The 12,336-nt window shown below is 35.2% G+C and overlaps 1 protein-coding gene across 2 annotated transcripts in view; it reads right to left on the bottom strand.

Moving 5' to 3' along the window:
• Positions 1-411: 411 nt before the first annotated feature.
• Positions 412-12,336, bottom strand: part of TCEA1 (transcription elongation factor A1) — a 49,491-nt gene continuing 37,566 nt past the window's right edge. For both annotated transcript variants that reach the window (XM_045186081.3, XM_024578259.3), the window contains exons 9-10: positions 3,910-3,981; positions 412-1,974 (exon numbers count right to left, since the gene is read on the bottom strand). In XM_045186081.3, coding sequence (XP_045042016.1) covers positions 1,966-1,974; positions 3,910-3,981 — 81 coding nt within the window. In that variant the 3' untranslated portion in view covers positions 412-1,965. The remainder of the gene's footprint in view (positions 1,975-3,909; positions 3,982-12,336) is intronic.

Consider the following 12,336-nt stretch of genomic DNA (forward strand, 5'->3'; position numbering starts at 1 on the left):
CACATTTGCCTCACTTGATTCCTCTCTATGTTCATTTAACACAGGTACTTTGTCCTGGAAATAAATATTATCAAATATTACCCTTGATAACATTTACTTCCAGTTGCTTTATAACTGGCTAGGTATTTTCCTATAGTAGACTCACTATTTGGTCTCTCATGTTACATGAAGTGCACACATGGGATATGATCACATGTCCTACTCAGAACCACCGGGCACCCCTTGCCAGGGATCCAGAACAGAGAGGAGAAACACACTCTGTACTAGTGGTAAACACTAGCTTTTACTAAAACCAGCAGGCATCACTTAATTAAAACTGTACTTTAAGAACACCTTAGTAGATGGAAGAAGAGAACTTTTTAAACAAAAAGTAAAGCAAGCTTCAGTGTTAAATAAAATGACAAAATGTGATAAATTTAATAACAAGAAACTTTATTGAATTACAAATTTTAAAATGCATCACAGTTTAAAAGTGGAACTATTTTAATTTTATTCTTAAAACTCATTCTTTCAAAAATGCACTTTATTTTTCAAATGATAAAACAAAAGGTTAATCTGTAAATTGGCAAAGTAAAGACAGAATGGTACCAGTGGGCCAAGTCTTATACATGGGGTCTTAACAGTGACTTTTAAATGTTGTCTTCTGTATTACATAAAATTGATTTCCAATAAGAAATAAGAAAACGAGAGCAAAGGGGAGCAAAGCATGTACTGAAGTCTGTCTGTAGGTGTTTGACAGATTACAGATTTAGAATGATAAGTTGTAGATTTTGTAACAGTGGCCTTTTAAAATATGCTGGAGCAAGTGTACCTTAAGAAACCTGTGTGAAAATTATTTTTTCTTATTCCTAACAGAACACTAGTACACATTTAAACAAAATATAAAACTTAATTGTAACATCTGTACTATAAAAAGTGTTGCATTATTGTCCATATATTCAATTTGTTCAACAACCTCATTAATTGTGTAACAGAAAAAGTCATCTTAATAGACTCAGGACAAAAAATATTTTCTATCAACCTCAATATGAAAAGATTTATACAATCCTTAAACTTAATTCTTGGGCGGTATAGACTTCCAAATCAAAATCAAGTCATGACCTATTTATAGTAATGACACTAATGTTAACATTTCCCCCAATATGTCTTTCTATGAGGGGAAAAAAATTAGATGCTTTTATTCTTTGCCTGTGCTGGGATTTATGAAAAGCCTACTAAACAGTGTTCTGTAAAACTAAAATACACTATTAAGTCAAACAGGTAAATAAACAACAAAACCAAATGGATTTCAACAAAGTCAAGTCATATTTCCAAAAGTAAACTCTATTAAGAACAAGAAATAAACATATACAAGAAATTACAAGAAATAATGATCATGGTTAGTTACAAATGTAAAATTAGTATCTAATTAATCCAGACTTGTGAATATAATAATTAAAACCAATTTCATATGCTAGTTCAAATATTATATACAATTTAGATATGCTGGTCAAGTATTATTTGAATACACACCACATTTCATAAACTTAAAATTATATTACCTCTCCTTTAATATTTGCATGTACAAGCCAATAAGGGGAAAAATGTAATTTTCATTTAGGTATTAACCGAGAATAACACTTCTACTATATTTTTTAGACTGTAAAAAAGTTAAAGTAATTTTTCTTTAAGAAGCAAAAAAGGTAAAAATAAATTGCCAAAAGTTTAATTGATAAAAGTGTAATTACTTATAAAAATGAAAAAATGTTTGGAACAGATACCATACAATTATGTAGTCTCCCTACTGATCTGAAACTACACAAGTCATTTAAGGAAGGATGCTATGTCAAAAACAAAGACTAACCCGAGGGATGCATTTTCTTTAAAAATCTGATTTGCAGAAAAACTAGTTCCCTGGCCTAGTTTTAAAGCTAATTACAAAATCCATTTTCTCAATGGTCCAGATATTTTGCCAATTCTTCTGACTCAACAGAACTGTCAAAAAAAGAAGAAAAATTTATGAAACCTTTAAATACAGACAATATAGTTTCCCTTTCCCCATTTAACACAGCATACACTTTACATTGCTAAGAAAAAGGCATTTTTTAAAAAGACGCTATTTGATTTTTCAAATATGAATAATCACCTGTCTTAAGCATTTGACTTTTCCAACTTAGGATTGGGAGAAATATATAACTAAAATAGTATAATTTTTTTTCTTTAATTAAGAACCCCTCTTCTAGACACAACGGTGTGGTAGTTACCAGAGAGGAAATGGGTTTGGAGAAAGACGAAGAGGGGATAGGGGGTCAAATACATGACAGAAGGAGACTAAACTTTGGGGGGTGAGCACACAATGCAATACACAGATGATATAGTATATATTATAGAATCACACACCCGAAACTTATATATAATGTTATTAACCAATGTTACACCAATAAATTTAATCTAAAAAATAAAAAAGAAACCCTTTTTAGTGTTTATAGGTTTAAAAAAAATGAATTCTAAAATTTGAACTTTTAGAGTAAGCCACCCTAGGTATCAGCTTTCTACAGTAAATTGAACTTTCTTAAATCTAATAGGTCCTACATCAGAACTTACGCAGCGAACTGCCTGTATTCAAAACAAACTGTTATATACCCTATACTACTATTACTATCACTACTACTAAGAATAATAGTAAACTATCATGCAAAATAAATCTAAGAGAGCTATCTGGAAAGGCCAGATTTGCTCAATAGGACTAGGGGGAAAATGTGAATATCCCTCTTAATGTTAAAACTTCTGCAAACTCAGAATAAGAGCCACTATTTCAAACCATGAAGAACTCTCAATATCAGTAACTTTCCCAGCTGAGAACTGAATGCTTGTGCATAATAAAATGGGTACTGGTCTCAACCCCTACAATAGTTTCTAAAGCCAAAGTCCCATACCATATTTGTGGGAGATACTCCCCCACTGTCTAGTTTTTAATTCACTCTGATTTTTGGAAAATGCTTTAACCTATGTGAATAATTCAAAATAAATATTAGACTAAAAAGTCTATGTAAGTGTAACCAAAAAAAAATCTTGTACAAACTTCACAAAAATGAATAAAAAGTCAGCATTTTTTGAACATCAACAATTATCAGTCACTCTAAATGTATTACTTCACTCTTCACCACAACCTGTAAGGTAGGTATTATTTACATTTAATACATGATAAAATTACAGTACAGTAAGGGTAAGTGGCAAAGGAGTTAAAAACTTATTTGGCTCCAAAGACTATATTCCTACTATATGAGCCTCCCCAACCCCACACACCCAACATTCCCATATCAATCAACAATAAAAATGATCTTAGGACTGATACGTAATTCTTCTCCCAATTTTAAATTATATTACTTGTGGCTCACAGAAATCACTGAAGAATGAATCATTTAAGTAACAAACTTGCCTGTGTGGGGCTAATTCAAGAGTATACAGGCAATGTGAAGGCTTAGTGAAAAGCCTACCAGACCATGACAATGCTCATCTGTAATTCCTAATGTAACACTAAAATCATTAGATTGGATTTTAACAAATTTCTCCAGAATCAAAACCTATGAAGAAAAGAAATACATATGGACAGATTTTCTGGAAGTACAAGAGTTGAAGCAATTAAATTAGTATAGTATATACAGGACTGTGCTACAGTAACCAAACATGTGAGGTTCAATTCTGTTATTCCTATACCAAAACAGCATGAAGGTAGGAAAATTAACATTCTTTATTTCTAACAGAATACAATGTAGTACATTGCATTACAAATGGTTAGTCACAGACTGTCCGAATACTGAATAGTGTGAGCATATGTATGTATTTAGGTACCTAGACAGGCTTATGAACAGACGTAGGAAATCATTCTATCATAAATGAATAAAATATGAATCTAACAAGGTGCCATACCTTCCATCGATTTCCACATTCATTGCAGACAACAAATGTTGTCATTGGTTCATCGGCACTACGCGTTTGTACCTGTGTAGAAAAATCAAATAAAAAATACTATTTTTTATAACACTATAAAAAGTCCCATCTAAATAAGAACATTCTACATAAAAAATATAATAACCACAATATACCACAGTAAAATGTGTAACAGACTGAAACAAGTTCAAATAAGCTAATGTTAGAAGAACACACATTTCCAAACTTCAATTTTCTAAGTCCTCCCTTCTTTGTCTTTTCATGTTTAATGAATCCCAGATAAGTGGGAAATCATCTAATATCACACACTGTACTTTTTATAAATGACTAATATGACAATTTTCATCATTAAGAAAAATATTAATTAAAAATGACAATTTTCATCACTAAGAAAAATGTTAATTAAAAATATATCAATTTTCTCTTACAAATTAGCAAAGATGTGAAAATTAAGCATACTGCACTCTGACAAATATAACTGCTTCTAAAAATTAGGCAACAACAAAAAGTCTTAAATAAATACCCTTCTCTGTGATCTAGAAACTTGTTATCTGATCTATTCTAAAGATGGTAATTAGACATACAAAGATCTGTGTACACCTCAACATCACTAAACAATCAGGGAAATGCAAATCAAAACCACAATAAAGTATCACCTCACAACTGTCAGAATGGCTGTTATCAAAGACAAGGGATAACAAGTGTTAGTGAGAATGTGAAGGATACCCTTGTACATTGTTGGTAAGAATGTATACTGGAAAAGACATTATGAAAATCAGCATGGAGGTTCCTCAAAAAATTAAAAATCAAAATACCATATGATCCAGCAGTCCCATTTCTGGATATTTATCCAAAGGAAATGAGATAAGAATCTCAAAAAGATATCTGCATACCATGTTCACTGCAGTATCAATCATAGCCAGGGTAAGGAAACAACCTAAATGTCCTTCAATAAATGAATGGATAAAGAAAAGTGGTACACATACACAATGGAATTTATTCAGCCATAAAAAAAGAAGGAAATCTGGCCACCTGACACAACATGGATAAATATGGGGGCATTATGCTAAGTGAAATACACCAAAGACAAATATTTATATGTGGAATCTTAAAAAGGGGGGACTTATTTTATATAAACAGAATAGAATGGTGGTTGCCAGGGGCTGGGGGTATGGGAGAATGGGAAGATATATAAATCAAAGAGTACAAACTTTAGTTATAAGAGTAAATTCTGAGGATCTAATATATATAATGTATAGCATGACTATAGTTACAATAGATCTTAAGTATTCTCACCACACACACATACTACTTAACTATGTGAGGTGACAGATATGTTAATTATCTTGACCTTGGGAATCATTCCACAATGTACATATACATCAAATCATCATACTGCACACTTTAAAGACATGCAATTATATTTGTTAATTTTTCCTCAATAAAGCTAGGGATGAAAAATCTTTGTACAAGAGTATTTAAAGAGGATGATTTTTAAATGGTTTTATTTATCTATTTTTAGAGAGGGAGGAGGGAGGGAGGAAGGGAGGGATAGAGGGAGAGAAACATGTATGAGAGAAAGCATCAATTGACTAGTTGCCTCTTACACACCCCCAACTGGAGACTGGCCCACAACCCAGGCATGTGTCCCGATGGGCAATCCAACCTGCGACTTTCCAGTTCGCAGGCCTGTGCTCAATCCACTGAGCCACACCAGCCAGGGCTAAAGAGGATGATTTTATAATAAAACAACTTAACCAACAGGGACATAATGAAATAAGTTAGAATACCTTTACCTGATGAAGTATTATATAGATATTAAGATGTTTACAAGTTTTTAAAAAATAATTAAGAGGAAAATGTTTTATATTCTTGTTTATTCTACTACAGTTTTCCCAATTTTCCCCCCTTTGCCCTCCTCTGTCCTACACCATCCCCCACTCCCAGTCCATGGGTCATTCATACATCTTCTTTGATGATTCCCTTCCCCTTCTTTCCACCATTCCCCCCACCCCCTTTCTTCTGGCAGCTGTCAGTCTGCTCTGATTCCTTGTCTTTGGTTCTGTTTTGCTCATTTGTTTATTTTGCTCATTAAATCCTCTTATAAGTGAAATTATATGGTATTTGTCTTTCATCAACTGGATTATTTCACTTAGCACAATAGTCTCCAGTTCCATCCATGCTGTCTCAAAGTGTAATTCCCTCTTCTTTCTTTGTGCTGCATAGTATTCCACTGTGTAGATGAACCAGTTTTTTAATCCATTCACCTACTGATGGGCACTTAGGATATTTCCAATACTTCAAAACGTTTACATTACAGTAGCTAAGTTTAACAAATATAAAAAAGTTTACAGTAGTTAGCTGCAACTAGAGTCAGAAAAAAGCCACAAGATAATACAGCTGCCAAAATATTGATCATTGTTCTTTCAATGATATTGGATGGCAAATTGATAGGTAATTTTGAATTTCTTGTTCACATTTTTCTGTATTTCCCAAATTTTCTATAAGTAGGTACTTCATATTCTTTATCTTTTTAAAGCAACACACTGATCAACTGATGAAATTACATTCATAAGGAAGGGATCTAAAGAAAAGCATGATAAAATCACACTCAATATAATGACTAGAAGTCTCAGTGTTTTTACAATTAAGTTTCTCTTTTAAGTTAAAATTTGTAATGTTTTTCACATAAATGCACTGAACAAATATAATTTAAAAATACTTTTATAAGAAATAATCAAAACTTACATAATTTTAAAAAATGAGTTAAATAATCAAAATTTGCATAAGTAGCACATAGCCAATGAATTAAAATAACCAACATGATTAAATGGTAATGGATCCCAAAGTAGGACCTGTTTGTACATTTTATAAATTAGATTAATTTCATGTAGGAGGGCTCTCCTAGAGAGCAGAGGACAGAGCTCAGGATATGACATGTCTGAAAACCCAAATCTCAGAATAACTGCATTTCATCTTCCAAGCACTGTTTCTATTTCTTTTACTGCAAATTAAAACATTTAATGGAAGGAATGTAATATTAGCATCTATTAACAAACCATTTTGGTTCCATATATGATTTCATTAAATCCCCAGGCCAGAAAAAAAAAAGGAAAGAATCCAGCCAAGGAGCAGCCAGGTGGTACAGGAGAAAGGAGAGCTAATCAACAACCTGTGAGAATAGCCTAATCAAGCCGCTGCAGGTCTTCCAGGCCAGGTAACCAATGTGGACCTGTGGGATGACATCATGGCCCATGGGTGCACAGACAACACTGATGCCTTCATGAACATCTATCTGGCCAAGGTCACCTATGTGGACCATTGAGCGTATTGCATGGTCCAGCAGGATGACCTGTTTCTGACAGATCATAATGCTTGGTATGATCAGCAATCACACTTTCTTCGGGGGGTATTCATATATATCCTCAAAAATGAAAGCAATGTTCTCAAAGAGGTATTTATACACAAGTTCACAGCAGTGTTATTCACAATAGCCCCCAAAGTGGAAGCAATCCCATGCCCATCAGAGGATGAATGAATAAATAAAATGTAAGATACATACAATAGATTATTATTCAGCCTTAAAAAGAAAGGAAATTCTCACACATGCTACAATATGGATAACTTCTATGAATGTTATACTACATGAAATAAGCCAGTCATAAAAATACAAATACTATAGAACTCCATTTATCCATTTGACTACCCAGAGTAGTCCAATTCAGAAACTTGTAGTTGCCAGGGGTTAGGGAGAAGGGAGAATGGAGACTTGTTTTTCCATGGGCATAGAGGTTCAATTTTACAAGAGGAATAGAGTTCTGGAGATTGGTACAACACTATACATGTACTATCAAACTGTATACTTAAATATGATAAAGGTGGTAAATTTTAGGTTATGTGTATTTTACAACTAAAAATTTAAAAACAAAAAGAAAACTCAGCAAAAACAAATAAATAAGCTAATGTGACTTTTTAAGATTTTATCTACACAAGATTATAGACTTCTGATGTTCTCCACTGAAGAGGAGGATGAAGGTCTCCTTTGGATACTGGAACCAAAGGTCTCAAAAACAAAAGGGTTATTTCTTTAAAGTATATACTCCTAAGTGAATTTGACAAAGCATTATTAAAGTCAAAAGTTATTCTTTAGTTTAATCTAATTACAGGGAACAGGAAGATGGGTGAAGGCAAGAACCTAAATATTAACAATACTGCATTTTGAAAAGGTATATGTAACTTTAATGAGCTCATAAAATATACATACTACAAAGATCAGAAGCTCCATGATACCCATAAATATTAACATGACTTTCACCAGTAACTCAAAAGCCCAAAGATAAGCTAGTCTCAAAAAAGCAGCTCTCTGCCTATTCAAGGTCTTCAGATAAAAATGCTAAAAATAATCCTTCTGAAATACTGAATATTTTACATATAGTTAATCCTGCTACATAGGGCCCTAAAAGTAAGTATGAGGAACCTTTTGCTCTCTGGGAAAAAAACTGACCTCCTGATGGGTACATGTTAACCAAGAGTGACACTTAACTCTTTTGTATGATAGGTTTTGCCAACAAATTTGGATGTTTTCTATCTAAAGAGAATTTTTTGACTATAAGAAAATCATAATGACTTCATCTCTAGACTAGTTCTTTTTTTTGTTAAAAGAAACAATTTTTTTATCATAGCTGTTTATACATTTTAAAGGTTTAACTTTTAAACACCCTTCTATTTATATTTAATTCTACTGTGTGACATTTTTAGAGTAAAATTTATATTGTTGAGATTTTCCTACTGACTGATTAAAAGAAAATAAAGCAATTCCAACTCAGAATTTCCTGAGACCACTTTCATATGCTGATATATTTTACTAATTACCAGTAGAAATACCTTTTAAAAAAATTTTTATTGTTATTCAATTACAGTTGTATGCCTTTTCTCCCCATCTCTCCACCCCACCCCAAGTAGTAATACTTTCACAAAAATTCTGAAATATCAGATATAATTATGACTAAATGAAACACTTCAAAAAGGTAAATGACTTTAGATTGGTTAAATAAAGTATATCTGAAAATAAAGTATATTTAAAAATAAAGTATCATGCACCTTTAAAAAAATAAAAAAGAGGCAGAAGCTTATAAAATATGCTACAAATGTGTTTAGCAAGAAGGGGAAACAAAAACATATTCATGTTTGCAAGTATACAAGGTCTGTCCAGAAGGTATCCAGCCACATAATATGAAAAAGAGACATTTGACTTTTTGACCAAGATGGTGGCGTAGGTAGACACACTGCGCCTCCTCGCACAACCAGAACTGACAGAAAATCGAACGGCAAGGAAGTCCGACACCAAGGAAATAAAAAAAGAAACATACATCCAGACCAGTAGAAGGGGCAGAGACGGGCACCAGGGTGGAGAGGACTCACGTGGCCGTGGCGGGACCGAGACTGGCGGAGCGTGGGACCAAAGGGGCAGGCAGTCCGAGCACTAGCAGACCCTGCGGCCCCACATTTGCACACAGATAAACTGAGAGGGCCGGACTCAGAGTGGCAGAGAACGGGGCAGGCGGAGCAGCGGATAGCACCCCGCAGCCCCACACTCACGCACAGATAAACCCAGACGAACGGAGGGGAGGGAAGCAGACCCCACAACCCAGGGCTCCAGCTCGGAGAAATAAAGCCTCAAACCTCTGATTGAAAACGCCCGTGGGAGTTGGGGCGGTAGCAGGAGAGACTCCCAGCCTCACAGGAGAGGTTGTTGGAGAGACCCACAGGGGCCTAGAGTGTGCACAAGCTCACCCACTCAGGGGTCAGCACCAGAGGGGCCCAGTTTGATTGTGGGTAGCCGAGGGAGTGGCTGAGATCCGGTGGAGAGTGGAGCAGGCGCCATTGCTCCCTCTCGGCCCCTCCCACACGTACAGCGTCACAGTGCATTAACCAGCGTTACCCCGCCCCCGTGAACACCTAAGGCTCCACCCCTTTAAGTAACAGACGCCCCAGGACCAAAAAAAAAAGGCCCAAATGACAGAACCCTTCAAAGCTCCAGAAAAAATACAACTAAGCGAGGAAGAGATAGCCAACCTATCGGATGCATAGTTCAAAACACTGGTTATTAAGACGCTCACAGAATTGGTTGAATTTGTTCGAAAACTAGATGAAAAAACAAAGGCTATGCCAAGAGAAACAAAGGAAAATGTACAGGGAACCAATAGTGATGCGAAGGAAACTGGGACTCAAATCAAAGGTGTGGACCAGAAGGCAGAAAGAAACATCCAACCAGAAAAGAATGAAGAAACAAGAATTCGGAAAAATGAGGAAAGGCTTAGGAACCTCCAGGAATCTTCAAACGTTCCAACATCCAAATTATAGGGGTGCCAGAAGGAGAAGAGGAAAAACAAGAAATTGAAAACTTCTTTGAAGAAATAATGAAGGACAACTTCCCTAATCTGGCAAAGGAAATAGACTTCCAGGAAGTCCAGGAAGCTCAGAGAGTCCCAAAGAAGCTGGACCCAAGGAGGAACACACCAAGGCACATCATAATTACATTACCCAAGATGAAACAGAAGGAGAGAATCTTAGAAGCAGCAAGAGAAAAGGACACAGTTACCTACAAAGGACTTCCCATAAGACTGTCAGCTGATTTCTCCAAAGAGACCTTACAGGCAAGAAGGGGCTGGCAAGAAGTATTCCAAGTCATAAAAGGCAAGGGCCTACATCCAAGATTACTGTATCCAGCAAAGCTATCATTTAGAATGGAAGGGCAGATAAAGTGCTTCTCAGATAAGGTCAAGTTCAAGGAGTTCATCATCAGCAAGCAATTATTATATGAAATGTTAAATGGACTTATCTAAGAAAAAGAAGATAAAAAATATGAACAGTAATAATGACAGCAAACTCACAGTTATTAACAACCACACCTAAAACAAAATCAAAAGAAAACTATGCAAACAACTAGAACAGGAAGAGAATCACAGAAATGGAGATCACATGGAGGGCTGTCAGTGGGGGAGGGGGAGGGAGGAAGGTACAGAGAATAAATAGCATAAATGATAGGTGGAAAATAGACAGGGGGAGGGTAAGAATAGTGTGGGAAATGTAGAAGCCAAAGAACTTATAAGTATGACCCATGGAAATGAACTATAGGGGGGGAATGTGGAAGGGAGCGGGTGGGCAGGATGGAGTTGAGTGAAGGGGGGGAAATGGGACAATTGTAATAGCATAATCAATAAATATATAAAAAAAAATAGAGACATTTATTGAAGAAGATACAAGATACAGGAAGCATTGTACATAAGACAATGAAGCCTCAGTTCCCTTCAAAGTAGGCACCTTGGGACCTCACACAGTTCTTTCAATCTCCACCAGATACCCCATTGCATTTTCCTGACGGTAAAATCACTTTTCGAAGGTGATTTTAGTTTTGGGGAAAGCCAGAAGTTGCAGGGCGCCAAATCTGGGGTATAGTGGGGCTGAGTCACCTAGGTGATTTGATGTTTCACCAAAAAACTCAACACGATATATGATTTACAAGCAGATGCACTGTCGTGATGAAGCTGCCAATCATCAGTTGCCAATAACTGTGGCCTTTTGAGTCATGCAAATAGCTGCTATGGAGGAATGTTGAAGCTTGGCTCCCAGGTTACATCAGTGTCACACAAACCATTCTTGTTATATTAACATTGGCTGGATTTTTTCCGGACAGCCTTTGTGTACATAAAACATGTAGAAAGCCACACAACAAACTAGTAATCCTGGTTTACCTCTCGGGAGGGGAGAACCAGGTAGCTGCAAGCAAAAACGTGTGTGTGGGGTGGGTGTGGGGGGAGTTTCCACTCATAATCTTTCGTACTTTTTGAATTTTTAACCTTGAGAATACAGTACTTTTATATAATAAAAAAAGGAAAGGCTCCTTCCTACAACTTATACATAGTTTAGTAATATTTTTTAAGGGCTTAGTTTCTGTCAAGCAGAAAATTCAATTCCCTAAACATGTCTATTAATCTGAAATACGGTAAGTTATTCCTTCAGGTGAAAATTCTGATTCAGTAGATTACAAATACAGCACAAAAACATATCTGGTAAATGAGATTAATGAGAGTGATAAAACACCATTTTCACATATGCACATATAACTAAAATAACTATAACATGGCTCTTTTAAGCTGTTAAAGATCAAAAAAGGAGGTCAGTCATATCATATATGAATATAAATGTCATCAACATGTTGCTAAGAGGAAAAAATATCTGGAAACCAGTTAAGATAAAAGTATCCACACTCTATATGAGAGAGAACAAATCCTTAATTTATAAGAGGGTTAGAAAGAAAAAGAATGACAGCTTGTTTATATACTAACGAATAATCAACTGCTTATTAACTCTTAGAAAAAGAAAATGGCCATTTTAATAAATTGT

This window comes from Desmodus rotundus, chromosome 8 (assembly GCF_022682495.2).
Source record: "Desmodus rotundus isolate HL8 chromosome 8, HLdesRot8A.1, whole genome shotgun sequence".
In the NCBI taxonomy this organism is placed as follows: domain Eukaryota; kingdom Metazoa; phylum Chordata; class Mammalia; order Chiroptera; family Phyllostomidae; genus Desmodus; species Desmodus rotundus.